General features: G+C 44.2%; 1 protein-coding gene across 1 annotated transcript in view; it reads left to right on the top strand.

Moving 5' to 3' along the window:
* Positions 1-415: 415 nt before the first annotated feature.
* LOC115195863 (cadherin-20) overlaps positions 416-27,594 on the top strand; it is a 40,803-nt gene continuing 13,624 nt past the window's right edge. Inside the window, exons 1-7 of the mRNA XM_029756181.1 lie at positions 416-821; positions 9,890-10,234; positions 14,284-14,578; positions 15,360-15,479; positions 23,320-23,487; positions 24,741-24,928; positions 25,301-25,554. Coding sequence (XP_029612041.1) covers positions 9,998-10,234; positions 14,284-14,578; positions 15,360-15,479; positions 23,320-23,487; positions 24,741-24,928; positions 25,301-25,554 — 1,262 coding nt within the window. The 5' untranslated portion in view covers positions 416-821; positions 9,890-9,997. The remainder of the gene's footprint in view (positions 822-9,889; positions 10,235-14,283; positions 14,579-15,359; positions 15,480-23,319; positions 23,488-24,740; positions 24,929-25,300; positions 25,555-27,594) is intronic.

The raw sequence follows: 27,594 nt of genomic DNA, 5'->3' as shown, positions 1-27,594 counted from the left end.
TTATTCACTTGCAAATACTGAAAGAAAAAATTAGTGGCTTTTGTGGCTCAAAAACCCATCCCTGCCCACCCTGTAAAGCAATATAATTTCATTTTGTCCTTTTCTCTCACGTTCATTGTTTTATTCCATCTCTCTCTCTCTCTCTCTCTCTCTCTCTCTCTCTCTCTCTCTCTGGGATTTATTGGCATGGGAAACATGTTAACATCTCTCTCTCTCTCTCTCTCTCCCTCTCTCTCTCTCTCTCTCTCTCTCTCTCTCTCTCTCCTCTTACATCCCTCTTCTCTGAGAAGCATTCCTATCCCCTGCCTAAGGTTGCATATTTCTGGTTGCGGACCCCTGATTGATTGTCTCTCTCTCTCTCTCTCTCTCCTCTTACATCCCTCTTCTCTGAGAAGCATTCCTATCCCCTGCCTAAGGTTGCATATTTCTGGTTGCGGACCCCTGATTGTACACAGCAGCCAATGGTCCTTTAGTCTGATTGGCTCCTGGGCAAGATGACACAGTGGATGAAAGCGTGGAGACAGAAAGAGAGAAAGAGCTTGTGGAAAGCAAAAGGGAGAGAGCCTGGAGAGAGAGAGTGTGGAGAGAAAGAGAGAGAGAGAAAGAGAGAGACAATGAGTGATAGAAGTAGAAACTTTACAAAGGACACCCAGTGTGGTTAAGAGGGAGCATGGACCCAAAGTAACTTTAGGGGAACTGATGCATTGCAGGCAGTTACTTCCACAACTTTACCAAGTGCAATTTAGTGAGAGTGGAGAGAAAAGAAGAGACAGATAAGAGAAGAAAAAATAGCAAAAACTCTGAAAGGACAGAGAAAGAAGGTAAGGTCTGGAATTTTAAATTATTCTGACTTCTCGCTAGAATGCCTTTCTACATGATCATCAATGAGAGATTTCAATTAAATTCTTCAATGGGTGTTACTGTTGGGAAATTGCAGTCAATGACAATGGTTTCTCATTTCCTTTCTGCATGTTTAAAATGTTTAGTCATTGTCTTGATGTTTTCCTTTGACATTTTTTTTTAATATATATAAATGGAAATGAGAAACCTGTGCAAAGTGAGACAAGTAACTGAAGCTGTAACCTGTTTATAATGTATGTTCATTTTGTACATAATTTTTATTTGTCAAGAATGGACTTGAGTAATATGAGGAGAGAGTATTGGTCTGTGAGAATTCTTCTGGCAAAGTACAAACTTGTATAACTTGAATATAAACCTGGGCTCAAAACTGTATGGGGTCATTCAGTACACGTCTAGCCCTGGCGGCAGTTCAAACACGCTGTATTTAAAGTCTGGACTTTAGTTTAGTATTCAAACCTCAGTCAGAGTGAAGGCTTTCATTTTTCAACATGACGAGGACTTTTTTCACTCTTCTTCAAAACCATTAAGCTGTCTCCTTGTAAACCGAAGCTGGGAAATAAACCGGATTGACAAGTGTGCACAAAGACACAAAGACATTGTAGCTATTATCCGTGTCAGAAGTTGGGACGAATTAACGCTCATTCACGGAACTGAGTGGCGCACATTATGCAGATGTGTTGCTGTGTAGTCTCTGTAATAACTAAGAACAGCTTCAAAGGGTTCCTAGATGATTTTAGGTTACCTCCCAAAAGGCACCCTATTCCCTATATAGTGCACTACTTTTGACCAGAGTCCTATGGGCCCTAGTCAAAAGTAGTGCACTACATAAGGAATAGGGTGACATTTGAGATGCATACCCAGACGTTCCGACGCATACTCAGACGTTCCGACGCTCTACTCTTCCAGTCATGCAGTCATGTTTTTAAACAACATTCCGACACAGACAGACAGGATAATAGAAAAGGAATCTCTGAATCGCTAAATGCTCAAGCGTTTATGCAGCAGAGAATAAATACATAACCTCTCTATCTCAACAACAACCTATCCCAATTTCTCCATCTGCAGAGATGTTTTGGAGTGATTATGAAGGGATATTCGAGTACTGAATAGGCCCTCTGCTGTCTGCAGGGTCGCATCCCAAAGGCACCCTATTCCCTATATATAGTGCAGTACTTTTGACCAGGGCCCTGGTCAGAAGTAATGCACTATGCAGGGAATAGGATGCCTTTGGGACGCAACCCAGGACTCTGTTGGTTAATTTGTGGTGCAGTGACATGGATTGCAAACTTTCCCGATGACACTCATGCCCCGTGACATAATTTCCATGCACCAGTGGTCGGGATGAATGCCAATTTGTGTGATTTAATTTCTCCATAAATCACAAGGTACCTTTTTATATACGTGCAGGGGGAAAGAAAGAAAGAGAGAAAGAAAAAAAGAGAGAGAGAGAGAGAGAGCAGCACCAGCGATGGAAAGAGAAGTTGGCAAGATAGTTGGAATAAGACAATGAGCTTGAGAGAAAAGAAGGAGAAAATTATATTGTTATAGAAAAGAATAGGACAAAGGAGCAGGTAGGAACTGCTAGCACTAAGTGTGCTAACCCATTGCTACAGACAGAGACAGCAACACTACCTGATTCACAGCACATAATGTACTGTACATCCTATAATTTTTATGAAGCTCACACGTGGCCCCCAGAACACATAGAGGCAAAATGGAGAGGAAGGGGAGAAGGAGAGAGGGAGAGAGAGAGGGATATAGTAGGGCATAATTAGGAGCACCACATTAAACAACCCATAGGGAGGGAAGGAGATGCACCCTCACTTCGCAGCAGCAGTACAGACAGCGGCTGGGGTTACAGCTACACAGAGAGAGGCTGGGGGTTGGGAGTGCCAGCTACAATTAGGGAGTGTGGCAGAGGCAGGTTCAGAGCCTGCCCCATGCCAGCTCTTCCTCCAGTCCTGGAGGGTGGAGGTGGGAGGTGAGGGATGAGGGGTTAGGAATGGGGATAAGAAGGGTGCAGGCACACACACGCTTGCTTGCATACATACGCCGCACACACACATACGCAAACATCTGCGAGATCTGAGAGTGATAGCATAGAGAAAACACACATCCTATTGCTCCAAACAGCATTTGAAGATTGCTGCCTCCCTTTGTGAACTGTCTGTGATATCACCGTACCATAGACCCTTGCTGCTGAGAAAATCACACAACCTGGTAAATTTCTTCTCTCATATAAAAAAATATACAGAATACAAGAAATCATTGGAATAGGCTTTACGACAAGGTACATGCAGGCTAAGGTACCGCAAAGTACTGAGGTTCAATCCAAAATTAACCTACTTTGAATAGTTTATGGAAATCTATAATTCTATGACTTTTCTTTGAAAATGAAAATGGCTTATGTTTTCTCAGTCTACCATAGGTGGGAATCTGGCCACCCACACCAGGATGTTACCCATCAATGCTGCCCTAAATAACCCAGATACTGTGCATCCATCTTTCTCTGGGGTCAAAGATATGAAGTGTCAGTGATGGCTACTTTCTCCACCATGCAAAATCAATTGTGGTTAACAAATTAGCCATGACATATCTCCCTGTGGTTTTATGATGCTGGAGCCCCAACTCCGCCCCTCTTTCACGGTGACTCCGTCCTTAATGGTCCATTTAGGAATGGGGGTCCTCTTAGATAGGGGTGAATGGAGGATACGGACATGCCCACTGTGAAATCAAGCCTTATGAATGACCTTAAAGGTGGACCTGCATAGGGGCCTACATAGGAAATAGGACAACACTGTCACACCGCACACAAAGTTGGGAGAAAGTCTGAATGTTATCTCTTCAATAGGTAAGCCTACATTGTCACATATCTGTTCAACGACACACTGCCTCAACACATTAAATTAGATATCTGAAAGTTATCTATTCAACAGATATGTTGTTTACCACACTGTTGCTACCACACACAAAGTTGAGAGAAAGTCAAAGTTATCTGTTCAGTGTTCAATGGCTACATTGTTGGAGTGTCATTGTTGATGGTTTGGTAAGCAGAGTGTATAACTCTGTTTTAAACAAGTACACCGCAGCTCCTGAGAAGGAAGTGCTCTCTCGATAGGAAGTAGGCAACCATCATATAAGATTGACTTTGTGAAAAAAATATTAATAATTTTCACATGATCTGCAGCAGAGCACAAAAGTCAGGCTGAGTTCACAGAGCCGGAGTGACTAAAGGCAAAGGGTTTTTGTACAGTTCTGTTAGTTGTGATAGCCTTGTTTCATGTGTGTTGTTTTCCTCTTTAGCAGGCCTAAGGGAATGGGAGAGGGAAAGCTAGTGGTTTTGAAGGTATTTTTTTGCCAAATATTAGTGCATGGTCTTTAATGGCACCCTATGGTAGGTCAAAAGTAGTGCACTATATAGGGAAAAGAGTGCCATGCTGACAGACTGACTGAGAGTATGATGACTCAACAATATGGTCCTTTAATTCCTCGAACACCAGCTGTTAGTGCTGTTGATTGTTACATCCCCTCCTTGATTGACACACACATTAAATAGACAAGCACGCACTCAAACATGCATGCACAAACATACACATAGACACAAACATACACGTGCAACAGGATGCTTTGAGAACGTAACACATTTTTATAAGGCACGCTGTTCTCTTTGAAAGTTAAACTGTCTTTTACCGTTTCCCTCCGAAATCCTCAAGTCAGTAGAAAATGTCATTGTGGTGGGAAAATACCTCCTCTTAAGCTTTCTCATATGATGTCTCCTCCACCCTTCATCCCTCCACCCTCCTCCTTCCTTCCTTCCTTCCTTCCTTCCTTCCTTCCTTCCTTCCTTCCTTCCTTCCTTCCTTCCTTCCTTCCTTCCTTCCTTCCTTCCTTCCTTCCATCCATCCATCCATTCCTCTGTTCTTGACAGGGGAATCTTGTGTGGTAGGTCGTAAAGGCAGGAGCAACAAGAGCAGCTGCTAATCTGAAGAGCCATCAGATTAGTCTGAGGGAGATATGTGGAATGTTTAGCCAGCACAATTATGTAGCATGTCACCTCATTAGACACAACAAAAAAAGAGGTAGAATGCAATGAGTGCATGCCCTGACCTCTGCCGGGAGCAGCACACACACACACACACAAACACACAGTCGTGAACCCTGACAAGGAAGGGCTGGGGGGGTGGAGGGTTTAGCGAGGAGATAATTTGACTTCATAATGAACAACATGGCGAATTGAATAGAAAGAATGGAGAGAATAGAAACAGACAGAATAGGGTAGGACCAGGAGGGGCCAGGAGGGGCCCATGGGGGTCAGGGCTCACCCAGCCTGCAAGGGGCCCTCGTGGGGCTCTAAGTTGTAGATTGAATCCCAAATGGCACCCTATTCCCTATATAGTGCACTACTTTTTAACTGGGCCCATAGGGAATAGGTGCCATTTGGGACATATCCCCTGAGTTGGAGGGCCAGGGTGGCTAGTAGCCATATACCCCCTTCTATCAGGGGCTCTGTAACAATACCACCACGCTCAGAACCCTCCCCTAGCCACCAGTCTCTTTGTGACTCTTCAATAATGATTAACTGTGTTTGGAGATTCTGAGTGTCCACTGCGGCACAATGAGCTCTCTCTTACACTATATAATAGAGCTCAACATAGTCTCTCTTTCTCTGCTCTCTCTCTTTCTCCACGCCCACTGCTAGCATTCTTTTCTTTCCATTTATCTCTTTTCCCTTTCCCCTCTCTACATTATCACGACACAGCTGTCCGTTTTCTGTCCCTTGCAGCTTGTTAAAAGAGAGGGAATATATTGTGGTGGAGGCAAACAGATGTTACCACCTCACTGATAAATGGGAAGAAAAACAAGTGATAGTCATAAAGGCACAGTTTGAGTAGAGCACATGAAAGACATTGATTAAATGTAAAACATTACTTGAAATCAATACAAAACATAAAAAAATCCACAGCACCATGAAATAATGATTGACCTTGCTTGCTCTGATTATTGTGGGCAGTTCGAGTGCAGGAAAAATAACTTTGGCAAATAAACTTGACATTTGGAAATCAGTTATCAAGTCAGTGCCTACACCCGATAAATGGTGGAAATACTCTTCCTCCGTCTCTCCATTTCTCTACCGCTCTCAACTCTTTCCGCTCTCTCCACTTTCTCTTTGCCAAACTCTACTTTGTGGAACGGTGCGCCACTTTTTGCATGTTGTCCTATCAGGCAGTAGCATGTAGCATGTACAATAGTTCATGGTGTGAGTAGCGTTTAGCACACAAAGTGAATGCTATTCAGACACAAACACTCCAACCTCATGACATCACACCCTGAGGCCATTAGCAGAAGGCAGACAGCGTACCTCTCTCCTCCTCTACTAAGGCAGCAGAAAGAGAGAGGGGAGAGGGGGAAATGGAGAAAGATGAGAGAGGGAGAGGAGAGAGGGAGATAAATGGGGGAGAGAGAGAGAGGGAGTGAGAGAGGAGGAGAGGGGGAGAAGGCGCCAGGAAGAAACAGCAGCGCATCTCTCACTTCCTCTATGACAGGCAGAGGAAATAGAGAGGGAGAAAAGGAGAGAGGGAGAGAGAGGGGAGAGGGAGAGAAGCAACTACATGCTTAGAGAAGGCAGCCAGAGAGAAATGAAAGAAGTTACTGTTGTTCTTAAAAACTGCAAATAGAGGGGGAAGCATAAATCACCAACAATGCAGAAAGAAGAGAGAGAGAGAGAGGTAGGGGTTGAGGGTGGTTGCTACAGTCCAAGCCAGGGGACTACAATATTTTTTAGTATAAGAGGTACTTTAAAAAATATTATCCAGCTACAAATCTATTTAGCGTTGAAATAGGCATGTTCTTTTCTTCCCTGCAACTCTTCACCAGGTTTTTGCTGTAAAATAGATTTTATAATGGTAAAAATTACAATTATTTATAGAGAAACAACACAGTTGCATGTTCAGCGTGCATGTAAATGTGTACATCCCATACCATTGTCTGGGGGAAGAAAAATATTATAATTTACCTTTAATTGAGGACTGTGTCTGGCTAGCAATATTTCTGTACTGCACACATCATGGTATAGTTCGCAAAAAAAATGTGAACTTGCTTAATACAAATAATAATGATAACATTCTGTCAGGTAAGCCTATTTTGTAGTTAACATCTTATTGTGAAGATTCAGGGGAAAGCCTTTCTCTCTACCCAGAAGATGGTTGTCATTAGCATCAATAACTGGCTAAACTAAGGGATACACAAATGCACACACCACACAGACAGATGGGTAATATTGCTGTAAATGAAATGGCAGATATTGTGTTACGTTTGGCTTTTTAAGCCAATAGTGTCTAACCAGTGGTGGGATAATGTCAATGTGGCTTTGATGGGATAGTAAAAAATAAAATTAAATAAAATGTTATTGGTCTTGTACACATATTTTGCACATGTAATCGCAGGTGCAATTAAGTGCTTATGTTTTTATCTCCAACAATACAGTAATACCTAACACTACACACAAATACAAAACATAGAAAGAAAGGAAGTAAGAAAAATCAGAGCGTGCAATATCCATAATATATATATCTATATCTACATACTACCGGTCAAACTTTTTAGAACATCGACTCATCCAAGGCTTTTTCTTTATTTTTACTATTTTCAACATTGTGAATAAAAGTGAAGACATCAAAACTACGAAATAACACATATGGAATCATGTAGTAACCAAAACAGTGTAACTTCTTATGGGCAGGTGGGACTGTAGCGTCCCACCTGGCCAACATCCGGTGAAATTGCAGAGCTCGAAATTCAAACTACAGAATTATCAATATTTAACTTTCATAAAATAAGTGTAATACATCAAAATAAAGCTTAACTTCTTGTTAATCCAGCAATTGTGTCAAATTTCAAAAAGGCTTTACGGCGAAAGCACACCATGCGATTATCTGAGGATAGCGCCCCGCATACAAAACCATGAAAAACATATTTCAACCCAGCAGGTGCGACACGAAAGTCAGAAATAGCGATATAAAAAATGCCTTACCTTTGATGATCTTCTTCTGTTGGCACTCCAAAAGGTCCCAGTTACATCACAAATGGTCCTTTTGTTCGATAATGTCCTTCTTTATATCCATAAAAACTCAGTTAACTGGCGCGCTTCAGTCAATAATCCACCCAGTTTCCCTCCATCAAAATGCATACAAAATGAATCTCAAACGTTACTAATAAACTTTTCAAAAACAAGTCAAACCTTAAGTACCCTAATACGTAAATAAACAATACAATTTAAATCGTAATTGTCTTTACCGGAGAAAAATACCAAAGAACGCGCTCTCTTCCACGCGCTTGGAAACACTACAGCCAAAATGGGAGCCACCTAGAATAACTACCATTTCTGGCTCATTTTACCAAAAACCAGCCTGAAACTCTTTCTAAAGACTGTTGACATCTAGTGGAAGCCCTAGGAACTGCAATCTGGGAGGATTTTGCCTTATAATAAAAGTGAGAGCCATTGAAAATAGTGGTAGGCTGACATATTTTTTTTGGGGGGGGGGGTGGTTTGTCCTCGGGGTTTTGCCTGCCATATCAGTTCTGTTATACTCACAGACATTACTTTAACAGTTTTAGAAACTTTTGTGTTTTCTATCCAAATCTACCAATTATATGCACATCGTAGCTTCTGGGCCTGAGTAACAGGCAGTTTACTTTGGGCACGCTTTTCATCCGGATGTGAAAATACTGCCCCCTACACAAGAGAGGTTAAACAAATCAAAATATATTTTATATTTGAGATTCTTCAAATAGCCACCCTTTGCCTTGATGACAGCTTTGCACACTCTTGGCATTCAAGGCATTCACACTCTTGGCATTCACTCTTGCACACTCTTGGCTTAAAGTGGTCCTATGGACAGATACTCCAATCTCAGCTGTGGAGCTTTGCAGCTCCTTCAGGGTTATCTTTGGTCTCTTTGTTGCCTCTCTGATAAGGCCCTCCTTGCCTGGTCTGTGAGTTTTGGTGGGCGGCCCTCTCTTGGCAGGTTTGTTGTGGTGCCATATTCTTTCAATTTTTTAATAATGGATTTAATGGTGCTCTGTGGGATGTTCAAAGTTTCAGATATTTTTTATAACCCAACCCTGATCTGTACTTCTCCACAACTTTGTCCCTGACCTGTTTGGAGAGCTCCTTGGTCTTCATGGTGCCGCTTTCTTGGTGGGGCCCCTTGCTTAGTAGTGTTGCGGTCTCTGGGGCCTTTCAGAACAGGTGTATATATACTGAGATCATGTGACAGATCATGTCCATTACATGAACTCCAAATAAAAATCCAATTAAATTACAGGTTGTAATGCAACAAAATAGGAAAAATTCCAAGGGGGATGAAGACTTTTGCAAGGCACTGTATGTGCTTTCAGAATTGTTTGGGGAGCTACTCATGGGTTAAGAGCTACTGGTAGCTCGCAATCTACCTGTTGGAGCCCCTTGGTCTAAGCACAACACAAGAAATGGGGAAGGAAAAAGCTAAATGGAGAAGGGTTTTGTGCTCAAGCTGGTATCAGAGTTTAACATCATGCCTGGTCCCTCTCAAGTTAACCCGCAGCCCCTAGAGGACATACCTCTCCCCAATCTCTCCCTCTCCGCTCCTACTCTAAATGCACCTCATCAGCAGTGTGAGAGGCCCCACTAACTGAGTTTTAATACAGCTCTTTATCTTTCTACCACACACACGCACATGCACGCACTTCCACATCAAACACGCACACACACACAGACGTAAGCACGCATACACACACACATTAAATATCACTCACCAAATAGCAGAAAAGAAGAGGAATCGGTGGTTATACACAATAGGCTGGGGTCATTGTCATTCCTCCATCTTTCCATCCTTTCATTCAACCATACTTTCTTCCTTTCCACCTTAGTTTCAGAGAAGAACAAAACAGCAAAGGAGCTTATAGGCCAAGGACGATAGTGTCATGACACAACAATGACAGCTACATTTGAAGGGTTTTGAAATTCATTTCTGCTGTCTCTTTTCTCTAGCCATTTGAGGACCTTCCCAGGACGCAAGAGATAAAGGCACGACATCGGTGGGTCATTGGATCCCTAAAGAAAACACAAAACAATTTGCTTTGTGGTTGAGTATCCATCATGGGAGATCGACTTCACCACTATCTTGGGGGTGGTAGGCCTGTCTACACCCTACTACTCCCACTAGCTCTAGCCTTGCTGACCCTGTTGTCTGAGGCCCAGGGCCGTATGGATAAAGCCAGGTCAGAGGAGGAAAGTGGAGCAGGGCTGTTGATTAGGGTGAAAAGAGGCTGGGTATGGAACCAGTTCTTTGTGCTGGAGGAGTACACTGGACTGGAGCCGCTATACATTGGAAAGGTGAGTCGACAAACACAGATATGCATGAACACGCACACACAAACACACACACACACAAACAAACAAATACACAGAATAAATAAATTGTCACACCCTGCTCTGTTTCACCTGTCTTGTGCTTGTCTCCACCCCCCACCAGGTGTCTCCTATTTTCCACATTATTCACTGTGTATTTATACCTGCGCTTTCTGTTTGTCTATTGCCAGTTCGTCTTGTTTTGTCAGGTTTTACCAGCATGTTTCCAGTTTCACATTTCTCAAGTTCTTGTTTTCCAGTCTTCCTGGTTCCGACCTTTCTGCCTGCCCTGACCCTGATCCTGCCTGCCGTTCTGGCCCTTTATGACTCTGCCTTGGATTACGAACCTCTGCCTGCTCTTGTTCTGCCCCTTTTCCTGCCCCTTTGTTATAAAACGTATTCTGAGAACCGAACCATCCGCCTCCTGTGTCTGAATCTGGGTCATATCCTGAGTCGGGATAGTACGAACTGCCCATGACTGACCCAGCACACCCGGACCAGCTCCGCCACACTGTTTCTCCCCAAGGAGCCACCATTGGAGGACACGAGGAGTTACTGCTTAATCTTTTGGATGGACTCCATACCTTGGTGGAACGCCATGACCATACCTTCAATGCATTGTTGGAACAATTCAGCGGACTATCTACTAGGTAGCAAGCCACCACGGTATCCTTTCAGACTCGCAGTAACTCCGCTACCAGAGGTGCATCTCCCCAGCCTACCCGGCTTCCCGAGAACCCCGCTTACCTCCTCCAGAGCACTACGCTGGGGATCCTGGGACATGCCGGGCATTTCTCTTCCAGTGTTCCCTTATCTTCGAGATACAGCCCTCCTTGTTTCCTTCAGATCGTTCGAAGATAGAGTATCTTATAACGCTGATGAGGCGCTCGCCTGGGTTATAGCTGTGTGGGAGCAATAATCAAGCGTTTGCCTTAGTCTGGAGGATTTCATGGCGGAGGTAAGGATGGTGTTCGATTCTCCGGTGTCCAGGAGAAAGGTAGCTCCGAAGCCACTTCCGCTGCGTCAAGACTCCCATAATGTGGCAGACTATGCAGTAGATTTTCGCACTTTGGCAACCGAAAGTGCCTGTAACCCGGAATCCCTGTTCGACACTTTCCTTCAAAGATTATTGGAGGGAATTAAAGATGAGCTCGCAGCCCGGGAGCTGCCCATGGACCTCAACTCCCTCATAGTCCTGACAATAAGGATTGATGGGCAGTTACGGGAACGGAGCAGGGAGAGGAGGTCTGTTCCCAGCCACACGCGCTCATCCACGGGTTCCACATTGCCTCCAAAGAATCCCGGAAGTCCCCAATGCATGCATTCCCGAGAGAATCCGATGTCACCCGAGTTCTCCCAGGATTCATTGAGGACTGTCGCCTCCTCCTGAGCCCATGCAACTGGGCAGGGCTAGATTGTCACCTGGGGAACGTTTATGCAGACTGAGCTCCAAAAGTTGTCTGTATTGTGGTACTTGAGGACATTGCATATCCACCTATTGAGTAAAAGACCAGGCTCATCAGTAGGTACGAGGACGCCGGTGTCTCCCATCTCCCATTACTCGCACTCCTCTCCATGCTATCCTACTGTGGGGAGACCGGTCTTAATCTCTCCGGGTGCTCAGGGACTCTGCAACTAACGTAAGCTTTATGGATGCTAACCTGGTGTCGGAACTGGGCCTCTCTATACAACCCCTCTCCATTCCCATGGACGCCAGAGCATTGGACGGAAGCTGTATTGGCAGGGTCACTCAGAGTATGGTTCCCATCAACCTGCGAGTGTCAGGTAACTACAGTGAGTCCATGCAGTTTCTGCTCATTGAGTCTCCTCATGTGCCTGTGGTTTTGGGATTGTCATGGCTCCAGACGCACATCCCCTTGATCGACTGGGCTACGGATTCTATTTTGGGTTGGAGCCCGTTCTGTCATGCACATTGCCTCAAGGCGGCACAGCCCATCCCTGGGCGTCCTTCTGCGGGCTTGGGGAAAGCCTCAGACCTCTCAGCCATTCCCACTGAGTACCAGGACCGGGAGATTTTCAACAAGGCCTGCACCACAACTAATCCCCTTTATCAACCATGCTGCGCCATTGACCTCCTCCCGGGCACTACACCACATCGGGGGCGGCATTATTCCCTGTCTGGTCAGGAGACCAAGACCATGGAAATGTGCATTGAGGACTCGCTGCAGGGTTAATTGCAGGGTTAATTCATGCTTAATTCATCCTCCTAGCTGCAGGGTTAATTCATCCTTCTGCCTCCCCGGCCACCCTGCACCCGTGTATCGACTACCGGGACCTTAATGACATTTTTTAGAAGTTGGACCTTCGGAACGCCTACCATCTGGTTTGGAGACGAGTGGAAGACAGCCTTTAACACGGTTAGCTGGCTCTATGAGTAACTGGTTATGCCATTTGGACTGACCAACGATCCCGCGCTGTTCCAAGCCCAGGTCAACAACGTGCTCTTGTGACATGTTGAACAGTGTTCGTGTTTGTCTTGTGCTTGTCTCCACCCCCACCAAGTGTCTCCTATTTTTCCCCATTATCCCATGTGTATTTATACCTGTGTTTTCTGTTTGTCTGTGGCCAGTTCGTCTTGTTTTGTCAGGTCTTACCAGCGTTTTTCCCATTTCTCAAGTTCAAGTCTTCCAGGTTCCGACCCGGTTTCTGGCTCTGCCTTGGATTACGAACCTCTGCCTGCCCTCGACCTGCCCTTTTTTCTGCCCCTTTGTTATAATAAATATTCGGAGAACCGAACTATCCGTCTCCTGTCTCTGCATCTGGGTCATATCCTGTGTCACGATATAAATGTGTTAACTGCATGTCACTTTGGATAAAAGCATCTGCTAAATGCCCACCATCATTACTATTGAACTGTTTGATGACAGTTCTCAACTTTTCAATCAATGTTGTCGTGGTCGGCTGGATGTGGTCTCTGATAGCTGCAGGGTTTATCATCATTGATCAAATGTTCAATCCACTTCAACGCTTGAGTGATCAAGGGATCTTCTTGTGCCAATGAATCTATGTCTGCCTCCCAAATGGTACCCAATTCCCTAGTGCACTACTTTTGACCAGGACCCATAAGGTTCCCATATGGCCATGGTCAAGAGTAATGCACTATATAGGGAACAGGGTGCCATTTGGGACACAACCTCTTATCAAGGCACAAGGCGAGACCCAGATGCAAATACAGGAGGCAGATGGTTGGAGTCTTACACTGTTTATTAATCCAAAAAGCGGTAGGCAAGAGAATGGTCGTGTACAGGCAAAAGATCAAAACCAGTTCAGAGTCCAATAGGTACCGAATGGCAGGCAGATTCAAGGTCAGGGCAGGCAGGATGATCAGGCAGGCGGGAAAGTAGTCCAGAGTCAGTCAGTGATCAAAACCGGGAAGACTAGCAAAAGAGAATAGAAAAGGAGTATGGGGAAAAACACACTGGTTGACTTAACTAAACATACAAGACAAACTGGCACAGAGAGACAGGAAACACAGGGATAAATACACTGAGGAAAATTAGCGACACCTGGAGGGGTGGAGACAATCACAGGGACAGGTGAAACAGATCAGGGCGTGACACCTCTGCATATACAGTACACTCCACACTCATTTATATGGAGCACTAGTGTGGATGAGTGTCTAGAATATCTTTCCTTCCATTTACTCAACACTTTCCTTTTTGTCTGAGCCTATATAACAAAGCAGAGGAGACCCTCTCAGTGTGAAAGGTGTCGAGCCAGGAGTTAAACTTTAGATCTGTAGATAGTGGAACTGTCCCAAAAAAGGACATTCCATGTTCTATTCATTTTTTGTACAGAAATCTTCTGAACCACCATCTTGTGACGTGAAACAGTGAAGTAGTGAAATGTCACAGATTCAGTGAAGTCAAATAATAGCATCACATATTCGAATTCAGGTTGCGTCTCAAATGGCACCCTAGTGCACTACTTTTGACCAGGGCCCTACAACAAAGGTGTACTTTCTAACCTCTCTTGACCTCTAACCTCTGACCCCTAACCTGTGACCCCCACAGCTCCACTCAGACATGGACCTAGGGGATGGCTCAATCAAATACATACTATCAGGAGACGGTGCTGGCACCACCTTCACCATTGATGACAGTACAGGAGACATCCATGCCATCAAGAGGCTGGACCGCGAGGTCAAGGCCCAGTACCTGCTGCAAGCCCAGGCCTGGAACAGACAGACAGACCGACCCTTAGAGCCCAAATCTGAGTTTATCGTTAAGATCCAGGACATCAATGATAATGAACCTAAGTTCCTGGATGGGCCCTACCAAGCCTGCATACCTGAGATGTCAACCATCGGTGAGTCAGTAGAGATTGTGGTGGTCGGAGACCTTGAATGGATTTTACAATAGTGGAAACTCCCTCAAGCCAATGGTTACACCAATGTTTTTAAATCCATGACAGAAAGTGTGTAAGCACACATTTTGGGAGAACTGTGGAGAATCGGCATATAAAGCCACAGTGTGCATCCAAAATGGCAGCCTATTCCCTGTATAGTGCACTACTTTTGACCAGGACAATTTCAGAAACACAGCTAAAGAGTGTAGCTGGACTTCATTCTGCTGCCTCTAAATGTTCCATTCATCCATTCATCAACAGTCTTTGCTTAGTTTTAATTCTAGTAGTTCAGTTAGCAAACTCTGTTTCTCTATTATATAGTATGTCTCTGTTGTGCTGGTTATTCACAGCAGTGTGTTTCTGTGAGTAGTGTACACTGGGAAGGAGATGAGGATGTTTGGTTATGTGCACACAATAGCCAAAATAATTATGTCTCTGCAGTATCGCCATAATGCCATCAAAATTCTGTCTCTGCTTACACACTGCACCAGTGGGATACAATATTTATAAATCCACCCGTGAGTGCATATACTTTGAGGTGGAAAATAACTACACAGTTACCTCTAATAGCCTCCACCTATTGTCAACATTGGAGCAGTTTTATGCAGATGGACCAATCCATTTTGTAAACAGGCCTTGTTGAAATAACCATATAGAAACAGAATGAGTCATTCCAGTTGTTTGGAAATATTTTTGCTCACCAAGTCACTCTATTTCTACACCTCCCTCCCTCCCTCCCCAGGCACTGAGGTGATTCGGCTGACCGCGACAGATGCTGATGACCCTACATATGGTAACAGTGCCAGAGTGGTCTACAGCATTCTGCAAGGACAGCCATACTTCTCTGTGGAGCCCAAGACTGGTATGTAAGCACAGGGGAAACCAAAACCAAAAGTGTCAAAACATTGTCAGACCTGCATTATTTAAAAAATATATATATATTTCACCTTTATTTAACCCAGGTAGGCAAGTTGAGAACAAGTTCTCATTTACAATTGCAACCTGGCCAAGATAAAGCAAAGCAGTTCGACACATACAACAACACAGAGTTACACATGGAGTAAAACAAACATACAGTCAATAATACAGTAGAAAATAAGTCTATATATAATGTTAGCAAATGAGGTGAGATAAGGGAGTTAAAGGCAAAAAAGGCCATGGTGGCAAAGTAAATACAGTATAGCAAGTAAAACACTGGAATGGTAGATTTGTAGTGGGGTGCAAAGGAGCCAAATAAATAAATAAATACAGTAGGGGAAGAGGTAGTTGTTTGGGCTAAATTATAGATGGGCTATGTACAGGTGCAGTGATCTGTGAGCTGCTCTGACAGCAGGTGCTTAAAGCTAGTGAGGGAGATAAGTGTTTCCAGTTTCATAGATTTTTGTAGTTCGTTCCAGTCATTGGCAGAAGAGAACTGGAAGGAGAGACGGCCAAAGGAGGAATTGGCTTTGGGGGTGACCAGAGAGATATACCTGCTGGAGAGTGTGCTACAGGTGGGCACTGCTATGGTGACCAGTGAGCGGAGATAAGGGGGGACTTTACCTAGAAGGGTCTTGTAGATGACCTGGAGCCAGTGGATTTGGCGACTAGTATGAAGCGAGGGCCAGCCAACGAGAGCGTACAGGTCGCAGTGGTGGGTAGTATATGGGGCTTTGGTGACAAGATGGATGGCACTGTGATAGACTGCATCCAGTTTATTGAGTAGGGTATTGGAGGCTATTTTGTAAATGACATCGCCGAAGTCGAAGATTGGTAGGATGGTCAGTTTTACGAGGGTATGTTTGGCACCATGAGTGAAGGATGCTTTGTTGCGAAATAGGAAGCCAATTCTAGATTTAACTTTGGATTGGAGATGTTTGATGTGAGTCTGGAAGGAGAGCTTACAGTCTAACCAGACACCTAGGTATTTGTAGTTGTCCACATATTCTAAGTCAGAACCGTCCAGAGTAGTGATGCTGGACGGGCGGGCAGGTGCAGGCAGCGATCGGTTGAAGAGCATGTATTTAGTTTTACTTGTATTTAAGAACAGTTGGAGGCCACGGAAGGACAGCTGTATGGCATTGAAGCTCGTTTGGAGGGTTGTTAACAAAGAAGGGCCAGAAGTATACAGAATGGTGTCGTCTGCGTAGAGGTGGATCAGAGACTCACCAGCAGCAAGACCGACGTCATTGATGTATAAAGAGAAAAGAGTTGGCCCAAGAATTGAACCCTGTGGCACCCCCATAGAGACTACCAGAGGCCCGGACAACAGGCCAACCCGATTTGACACACTAAACTCTATCAGAGAAGTAGTTGGTGAACCAGGCGAGGCAGTCATTTGAGAAACCAATGCTATTGAGTCTGCCGATCAGGATGTGGTGATTGACAGAGTTGAAAGCCATGGCCAGATCAATGAATACGGCAGCACAGTATTGTTTCTTATCAATGGCAGTTACAATATCATTTAGGACCTTGAGCGTGGCTGAGGTGCACCCATGACCAGCTCTGAAACCAGATTGCAGAGCGGAGAAGGTGCGGTGGGATTCAAAATGGTCGGTAATCTGTTTGTTGACTTGGCTTTTTAAGACCTTAGAAAGGCAGGGTAGGATAGATATAGGTCTGTAGCAGTTTGGGTCAAGAGTGTCCCCTCCTTTGAAGAGGGGGATGACAGCAGCTGCTTTCCAATCTTTGGGAATCTCAGACGACACGAAAGAGAGGTTGAACAGGCTAGTAATAGGGGTTGCAACAATTTTGTCAGATCATTTTAGAAAGTAAGGGTCCAGATTGTCTAGCCCGGCTGATTTGTAGGGGTCCAGATTTTGCAGCTCTTTCAGAACATCAGTTGACTGGATTTGGGAGAAGGAGAAATGGGGAAGGCTTGTGCGAGTAGCTTTGGGGGGTGCAGTGCTGTTTACCGCGGTAGGGGTAGCCAGGTGGAAAGCATGGCCAGCCGTAATAAAATGCTTATTGAAATTCTCAATTATAGTTGATTTATCAGAGGTGACAGAGTTTCCTATCCTCAGTGCAGTGGGCAGCTGGGAGGAGGTGTTCTTATTTTCCATGGACTTTACAGTGTCCCAGAACTTTTTTGAGTTTGTGTTGCTGGAAGCAAATTTCTGCTTGAAAAAGCTAGCCTTGCCTTTTCTAACTGCCTGTGTATATTGGTTTTTAACTTCCCTGAAAAGTTGCATATCGCGGGGGCTGTTCAATGCTAATGCAGAACGCCACAGGATGTTTTTGTGTTGGTTAAGAGCAGTCAGGTCTGGAGAGAACCATCTGTTCCTGGTTAAAAATTTCTTGAATGGGGCATGCTCATTTAAGATGGTGAGGAAGGCATTTAAAAAAAATAGCTAGGCATCCTCTACTGACGGGATGAGGTCAATATCCTTCCAGGATACCCGGGCCAGGTCGATTAGAAAGGCTTGCTCGCTGAAATGTTTCAGGGAGCGTTTGACAGTGATGAGTGGAGGTCGTTTGACCGCTAACCCATTACGGATGCAGGCAATGAGGCAGTGATCGCTGAGATCTTGGTTGAAAACAGCAGAGGTTTATTTAGAGGGCAAGTTGGTTAGGATGATATCTATGAGGGTGCCCGTGTTTACGGCGTTGGGGTGGTACCTGGTAGGTTCATTGATAATTTGTGTGAGATTGAGGGCATCAAGCTTAGATTGTAGGATGGCTGGGGTGTTAAGCATGTCCCAGTTTAGGTCACCTAGCAGCACGAGCTCTGAAGATAGATGGGGGGCAATCAGTTCACATATGGTGTCCAGAGCACAGCTGGGGGCAGAGGGTGGTCTATAGCAGGCGGCAAGGGTGAGAGACTTGTTTTTAGAGAGATGGATTTTTAAAAGTAGAAGTTCAAATTGTTTGGGTACAGACCTGGATAGCAGGACAGAACTCTGCAGGCTATCTCTGCAGTAGATTGCAACACCGCCCCCTTTGGCCATTCTATCTTGTCTGAAAATGTTGTAGTTAGGGATGAAGATTTCAGAGTTTTTGGTGGACTTCCTAAGCCAGGATTCAGACACGGCTAGGACCTCCGGGTTGGCAGAGTGTGCTAAAGCAGTGAATAAAATGAACTTAGGAAGGAGGCTTCTAATCTTATCATGCATGAAACCAAGGCTATTGCTGTTACAGAAGTCATCAAAAGAGTGCCTGGGGAATAGGAGTGGAGCTAGGCACTGCAGGGCCTGGATTCACCTCTACATCACCAGAGGAACAGAGGAGTAGGATAAGGGTACGGTTAATAGCTATGAGAATTGGTCGTCTATGACGTCCGGAATAGAGAGTAAAAGGAGCAGGTTTCTGGGGGCGATAAAATAGCTTCAAGGTATAATGTACAGACAAAGGTATGGTAGGATGTGAATACAGTGGAGGTAAACCTAGGCATTGAGTGATGATGAGAGAGATATTGTCTCTAGAAACATCATTGAAACCAGAAGATGTTTTAGCATGTGTGGGTGGTGGAACTGAAAGGTTGGATAAGGTATAATGAGCAGAGCTAGAGGCTCTACAGTGAAATAAGCCAATAAACACTGACCAGAACAGCAATGGACAAGGCATATTGACATTAAAACCTGTTGGGGCTAGGGGGCAGTATTTGCACGGCCGGATAAAAAACGTACCCGATTGAATCTGGTTACTACTCCTGCCCAGTGACTAGAATATTCATATAATTAGTAGATTTGGATAGAAAACACTCTAAGTTTCTAAAACAGTTTGAAAGGTGTCTGTGAGTATAACAGAACTCATATGGCAGGCCAAAACCTGAGAAGATTCCATGCAGGAAGTGGAAATCTGATTTGTGGAATCACCTTCAACACTTTGCCTATGAAACACACCATGAGTTAGGATTCTTTACAAAGTGGTTTGAGTCTTCTCCGGTAGAAACTGACCGAACGAGAGGCGTGTAAAGTTGGTCATAAGGGGAGGGCCATTACTACTATGACGCGGGCGCCCGTGGGTACCCTCTCCTTCCGAAACGTTTAGTAAGACAATGCAATCGTCCGCCTTGAATATTATTGAAGCTCTGATTGAAAAAGGCCCTAAAGATTTATGTTATACAACGTTTGACATGTTTGAACGAACGTCCCGACAAGTCCCGCGCGCCTCGTACATTATGAGTAGCCTTCGGAACGCACTAACAAGAAGGAGCTATTGGGACATAAATTATTAACTTTTTCGAACAAAACTGCATTTGTTGTGGACCTGGGATCCCTGGAAGTGCCTTCTGATGAAGATAATCAAAGGTAAGGGAATATTTACAATAGTATATTTGATTTTAGATGGTTCCAAGATGGCGCTAACCTGTATCGCCTAGCCTATTTTTCTGAGCATAGCACCTCGTTTATTGCAAATTGTGATTTCCCAGTAAAGTTATTTTTACATCTGGCAATGCGGTTGCATTCACGAGATGTTAATCTATAATTCTTTGAATGACAATATTAGATTTGACCAATGTTTTCGAATAGTAATTTTGTAAATTGTAGCGCTGATTCACCGGAAGCATTTGAGGGAAAATATTTTCTGAACATCACGTGCCGATGTAAAATGCTGTTTCTATATATAAATATGAACTTTATCGAACAAAAGAATGCATGTATTGTGTAACATGATGTCCTAGGAGTGTCATCTGATGAAGATTGTTAAAGGTTAGTGCTGCATAATTTTAGCTGGATTTCTGCTTTTGGTGACACCTGTCTTTGCATTGAAAATGGCTGTGTGTAATGTTTTGTCAATGTACTCTCCTAACATAATCTAACTTTATGCTTTTGCCATAAAACCTCTTTGAAATCGGACAACGTGGTTGGATTAAGGAAGTGTTTATCTTTCAAATGGTGTAAAATAGTTGATTGTTTGAGAAATTGAAATTATTAGATTTTTGCTATCTTGTCAAGCAATCCCGTTACCGGGATGAGAACGGGAAGGGGTTCCATAGAGGTTAAGGAGAGGCATGCTTAGCCGAGTGATCATAAGGGTCAAATAAGATTCAGACAGCTAGCCGGGCCATAGGTAGCATGCTGGCAGAAGATGGAGGGAGGTCTGTTTTTAGCCACCTCGTGCGTTTTTGTCTGTAGATTAGTGGGGTTCTGTGTGGTAGGGGGGACCAGTCCTATTGGCAAAATAGTTATAGTTATAGTGGCCCAAGAAAATTGTCCGATAGACCTATTCAGATAGCAGCCGATAAGACAGCTAACGATTAGCGGGCCACAGATGGGCATTCAGGTTATGTCGCGATGGAGGGGCCAGTTGGATAACTCCCTCGGGCAGATAACGACGTTAGCCAATAGTCCGACGTTAGCCAATAGTCACTCGGGTAGCAGCTAGCTAGCTGCAAGATCCAGGTGTAAATGTCCAGAGCCTGCGGTAGAAATCCGGGGATATGGAGAGAAAATAGGTCCAGTATGCTCTGGTCTGAGTCGCGCTTTAAAAACTGGCGATAGCTTTTCGAGCTAAGGGATAGCTGATGACCGCCAACCGTGGCTAACTGAACTCCAACGTTAGCCAGTGAACTGGCCAACCTCTGGCTAACCTCTGGCTAGCTTCTGTTGTGGATTTCAGATAAGAGGTAAATAATACTTTTTTTTTATTGGTGAGGCGGGTTGCAGGAGAGTGTTTTGAGGTTGAGTTTTTAGAAAAAAATATGCAAAGAAAATATGTAAATATATATATATACACACGGGACACGACAAGAGGAGGACAAAGGATGTCTGACTGCTATGCCATCTTGGAATAAACAATAGTAGTTACAATGGATGTGCTTTAGTTATGTTAGTAGACTTCCATGTTTTGGCACATAACTGAGGCACCCCCAACTGCTACTCCAGGAAACACACACACACACACACACACACACACACACACACACACATACAGGCTGAACGTAATACAGTTTGAACGTAAACACATACGGCACATATCAACAGGGTTAAGAATGCACTCTTGTGGCTGCCAACGGTAACAACTGGCAAATCCAAAATGAATAAGCAAATACAGTCGCTACAGCGGAGTTCCCCAACTGGTGGCCTGCAAGTCGAACTCGGCCCGCAGTTGATTTTATTTGGTCCCCCACGTTTTCTGAGCAAAAAATAAGTATATATATGTAGTACCAGTCAAAAGTTTGGACACGCCTACTCATTCAAGGGTTTTTCTTTATTTTTACTATTTCCAGTGTTGGAAAATGTACCCAATTTTCATAAAATTACTCAAGTAAAAGTGAAAGTCACCCAGTAAAATAATACTTGAGTAAAAGTCAAAAACTATTTGGTTTTAAATATTCTTAAGTTTCAAAAGTGAAAGTATAAATAATTGAAAATGTCTTATATTAAGCAAACCAGACAACACGATTTAGGTGAACGGATGATCAACGCATGTGTGGTTCTCACCGTGAAGCATGGAAGAGGAGGTGTGATGGTGTGGGGGTGCTTTGCTGGTGACACTGTCCCTGATTTATTTAGAATTCAAGGCACACTTAACCAGCATGGCTATCACAGCATTCTGCAGCAATACGCTATCCCATCTGATTTGCGCTTAGTGGGACTATCATTTGTTTTTCAACAGGACAATGACCCAACACACCTCCAGGCTATTTGACCAAGGAGAGTGATGAATTGTTGCATCACATGACCTGGCTTCCACAATCACTCAACCCAATTGAGATGGTTTGGGATGAGTTGGACCGCAGAGTGAAGGAAAAGCTCAGCATATGTGGGAACTCCTTCAAGACTGTTGAAAAAGCGTTCCAGGTGAAGCTGGTTGAGAGTCAAGAGTGTGCAAAGCTGTCATCAAGGAAAAGGGTTGCTACTTTGAAGAATCTCAAATCTCAAATATATTTTGATTTGTTTAACACTTTTTTGGTTAACACATGATTCTATATGTGTTATTTCATAGTTTTGATGTCTTACTATTATTCTACAATGTATAAAATAGTAAAAATAAAGAAAAACCCTTGAATGAGTAGGTGTGTCCAAACTTTTGACTGACACATTTGCAAAAAAAATGATGTGTAATGTGTGTAGATTGATGGGGGACAAAAATATTTTAATTAATTTAAGAATAAGCCTGTAACGTAACAAAATCTGGAAAAAGTGAAGGGGTCTGAATACTTTCCGAATGCACTGTATATGTGATCGTATACAAATGTAAGCAAGGTTTGAAATTATGTTTTAGTCTAATGTTATATCTGTTTGGGCTTCTTGCGATAAATTTGCGGTCTCCAAATTATTGGTAATTATGTTCTGGCTACCTGACCATCTGCTCAAGAAAAACTTCCCCTGCAGCTGAATCAAGTTGAAGATCCCTGAACTACAGTATAACATTCTGACTTCATTCGTGAAAAGAAGACATTGGCTGCTACCGAAATGGCACTCCCCTATTCCCTTTTGCACTATAGGGCTCCGCTAAAAACAAATTGCACTACATTTTTAATACTGTGCTATTTGGTGCCCAGTCTAAGACATGTCCCTAATCTGCCTGACGACCAGTCATCTACTACACCGCTAACCCTCCCATCACACCATTTCAAACTGTGACCTCTCTCTCCTCTCCCCCGTGCCTCTCTCTCTCTCTCTCTCTCTCTCTCTCTCTCTCTCTCTCTCTCTCTCTCTCTCTCTCTCTCTCTCTCTCTCTCTCTCTCTCTCTCTCTCTCTCTCTCTCTCTCTCTCTCTCTCTCTCTCTCTCTCTCATTGTCCTCCCACTCTCTCTCTCTCCCCCTGTCCCCCCAGGCGTGGTGCGTGTGTCTCTGGCGGGCATGGACCGAGAGGTCAGAGAGATCTACTCCATCATCATCCAGGCCAAGGACATGGGAGGCCAGCTAGGGGGTCTGGCTGGAACCACTGTCGTCAACATCACCCTCAGCGACGTCAACGATAACCCACCCGTGTTTGATCAGAGTAAGAAGCAGAGCCTCCTGTCTTCTCCTGTGCCTTTTTGTTTATTTGGATTCCATTCTTCATTTTATCTTCACAACTGTTGAATTCCTTGTCATCATTCTCATTAACCATCCCTCTCCACTCCTCTTGTTCTTCCTCTTCTGTCTTCAAAGGTGGTGGATAAATGAAGATGTCCCACTCAGGCCGATTACCACTCAGGCCATTTTCATTTTTACATTTCAGGTCTACTTAAGGGGTGCCTCTCCCATATAGACACCAATGTGACAGCAGCTGGGTCTGGTCTACTTAGTTCATTGACTGTACATGAGTCAGAAAAAAATGGGAGTGGGATGTCTCGCTTCCTGTTCCGTCTCTGCTGTCCTCTCCTCTTGCTCTTTCTCTCCAGCCCTCTCCACCACTTAATCAACAGTGTATCCCCTCGCTTGTCCCTCTCCTTCAGACCATGCTCTCTCTCCTTCCTCCTCATTATCTACTTTGGCCACCAGTCTGTCACCAGCCCATTAACCCTCCCCACTCTCACATTATTCTTTCTATCCTCATCATCCCTCCCTCTACCCCCCTCCCCCACCCTCTCACTACTCTCCCTCTTTCCATCCCTCTTCGGCCACCAGTCGCCCCATGCCCCCACCTCTCTTTCTCTCTTTCTCTTTACCCGGCCACCAGTCCCATTCCGGCCCCAATGCTGTCTCTTTGATTGGCCCCATTCCTGATCTCCACATTACCGTCCAATGAGAGATCAGCAGTTCATCTCTCTCTATCATCTGTCTATCCTCAGCCATCCCCTAGCTTTCTGCCTGACTGGCGGTCTCGTCTTTTCCCCTCTCTCCTCCCTTATTTCCCCCACGTCCCCCTCTCTTCTCTCAAATTAGTCACATCGCTTAAGTGAGACTTTAATACGTTGTGAGGAGCTTCGGGTGCACTTGTCTGACAACCATAATGTGTGACCGTTTCAGTTCAGACAGAGGGAGCACGGCAAATTGAGAACCGCTGTCAGCCCTGTTTTTGAAATTAGGTTAAATTGTTGAAATTAATTCTCGTTGACCCATAAGACAATACAACCCAATTTACGAACCGTCTCTCAGACTGAACCAATTTGTGCTCAACGGTCTGTGGTTTATCCTTCTAATGTCCTGGTGTAATTACATAAATGTGGCACCCTCTAGAGGAACAATGAGCAAACACATGTTATTACATAATACCTCATCAACTAAAGAAATGTATTTAACTCTCTCCTCTCTCCTTCCCCTTCTCAGAGCTGTATCAGATGAGTGTTCTGGAGTCGGCTCCCGTGGGGTCTGTTGTGGGTCGTATCCGGGCGAAGGATCGTGACATTGGCATCAACGCAGAGATGAGGTACAGCATCATCGACGGAGACGGGAGAGACACCTTCGACATCAGCACAGACCCCACCAATCTGTTTGGCATCATCACCATCAAAAAGGTACAGAGGGTAGACATCAATGAAAGGTTACACCAATGAAAACACACACACAGGGTAGACTTCAATGAAAGGTAATGACATGCTTTGAGTGTCCTCTGACAGAGGACAGAGAAGTCGACACAGCAGTAAATTACTAAAATGTAAATGCAATAAGTGACATTGAACTCAATTTAATTTAGAATCATTATTTGATTGATAAACAGTTGATTCACTCCTAGTGGATCCTTCTCAACCTACCTGTAAACCTTTTTTTTGTGGAGGTGCCTAAGTGCACAGAAACCTCCGCAACCTCTTTATTTAACTATTTATATTAATTATCACTATGATACAACGTACCTACTAATGCGGTACACATGTCTCTCTCCCCTTTAGCCTCTGAACTTTGAGAGCAAAGCAAGCTACACTCTGAAGATAGAAGGAGCCAACACACACCTGGACCACCGTTTTCTGGACAAGGGCCCGTTCAGCCATGTTACCATTGTTCACGTCAGCGTAGAGGATATAGACGAGCCCCCAGAGTTTAGCTCTGCTGCGTACTACATAGAGGTCTCTGAAGAAGCAGAGATCGGCACAGTGTTCAAGACGGTCTCTGCCAGAGACCCTGATTCTTCCAATAACTCCATCAGGTGAGGACAGGGTAACAATAAAATAACACCCAAAATGTTTTAACCAATGTCATGTAATGTCATCTTGTGGCCAGATGGTGTCAGTATGGTATTGGAGTGTACAAGGCTGTGTTTAAAAAAAACATTGAGCTGATGTGACAGCTCTGAGTGATATAGACAATAGGCTATGCGATTTTAGTTAATTGGAAATGAGGATGGTGTTAATGATGATGATCTGGCATTTTTAAGGACCCTAATCAGTCAAAGCGTACTGAATTGTGTGGTATTAGGAGACTTTCCCATTGATTTAAATTATGCAGTGTGTTTACCTCACTCACAGAGCAGATGTTGAGTTAGAGTGGAGCGTAGTTTCACTGTGCATCCCAAATAGCACCCTATTCCTTATATAGTGCATAACTTTCAGTCAAATGTTATATCTATTTGGGCTTCTTGAGGTCAATTTGCAGCAATGTACAATATCCCAGCCCTATATCTAGAGGATATAGGGCTGGGAAATACACTAAGGGTCAGGGGCTCATCTGACACTGCTACTTATCAACATTCACATGATAACTTGAGGCTAAACATTTTTGGATTGTGAGATTTGAAAATCTTTCAATATGCTATTACTACTTCTGGCTTCTGCCAAACCCAGATTTGTCAGTTGGACTGCCAGATTGTGAAGCATGATTCATCACTCCAGAAAACGCGTTTCCACTGCACCAGAATCCAATGGTGGCGAGCTTTACACCACTTCAGCCAACACTTGGCATTGCACATGGTGAGCTTAGGCTTGTGTGTGCGCTGCTGGGCCATGGAAATCCATTTCATGAAGCTACCGACAAAGTTATTGAGCGGATGTTGCTTCCAGAGGCAGTTTGGAACTCGGTGGTGAGTGTTGCAACCGGAGGACAGACAATTTTTACACGGTATTCGCTTCAGCACTCAGTGATCCCATTCTGTGTGCTTGTGTGGCCTACCACTTCACGGCTGAGCCGTTGTTGCTCCTAGACATTTCCAATTCACAATAACAGCACTTACAGTTGACCGGGGCAGTTCTAGCAGTGTAGAAATTTGACGAACTGAGTTGTTGGAAAGATGACATCCTATGACGGTGCCACGTTGAAAGTCACTGAGCTCTTCAGTAAGGACATTCTAGTGCCAGTGTTTGTCTATGGAGATTGCATGGTTGTGTGCTCAATTTTATACAGCTGTCAGCAACAGGTGTGGCTGAAAATAGCCGAATCCACTGATTTGAAGGGGTGTTTACATACTTTGTATATATAGTGTATTTGTATGGGATCCAAGTACAAATCATTTCTCGCCATTAAAATTAACTGCTATTTCAGAATGCTGGTATTTCAATGTTATCCCTCTTCGTAAAGCTGTGTTGGGAGTGTCTGTTAGATAATGTGGCTTTAGTGAATACACTACAACCCCTCTCAGAAAGTGTCCCAAATGGTACTCTATTCCCTGTTTAGTGCAATAGGGTGCCATTTGGGGGACACGCTTGAAGCAGATAGCGAAAGCTCTGGGAATGATGTGTGTGAGGATGCAAATCAAACCAGCCCTGTGAGCATGGCTACAGTAAGAGCACCAACCTTGAACTGCAATTGTTTCACCGGGGCCAAATGGTGTGGCTTACATTACTATATGACAGACAACGTATGTGTCCCAAATTGCACCTTTTTCCCTATGTAGTACATTACTTTTGACCAAGACCCATTGGGAATAAGGTTGACCTTAAATGGGGGAATCAATACAACAGGAGAGAGGAGGCCTTTCTCTCTCCCTCTTTCTCTCAACACTTGCTGTCTCAAACTGTCACTGGCAAACACACACACACACACACACACACACACACACACACACACACACACACACACACACACACACACACACACACACACACACACACACACACACACACACACACCATAGAGTGATATTAATAGTGCTCCTTTAGGGGGATCTTCCCCTGCCATCGTCTACGCTGAGCATGTTCCCTGCCCTCGGCATCATGGTTCCCAAAACACACGCAAATACATGCTGGCACACACA

This window comes from Salmo trutta, chromosome 6 (assembly GCF_901001165.1).
Source record: "Salmo trutta chromosome 6, fSalTru1.1, whole genome shotgun sequence".
NCBI lineage: Eukaryota > Metazoa > Chordata > Actinopteri > Salmoniformes > Salmonidae > Salmo > Salmo trutta.
Note: the sequence above shows the minus strand (reverse complement) of the source record. Positions and strands in the feature narration are given on the sequence as shown.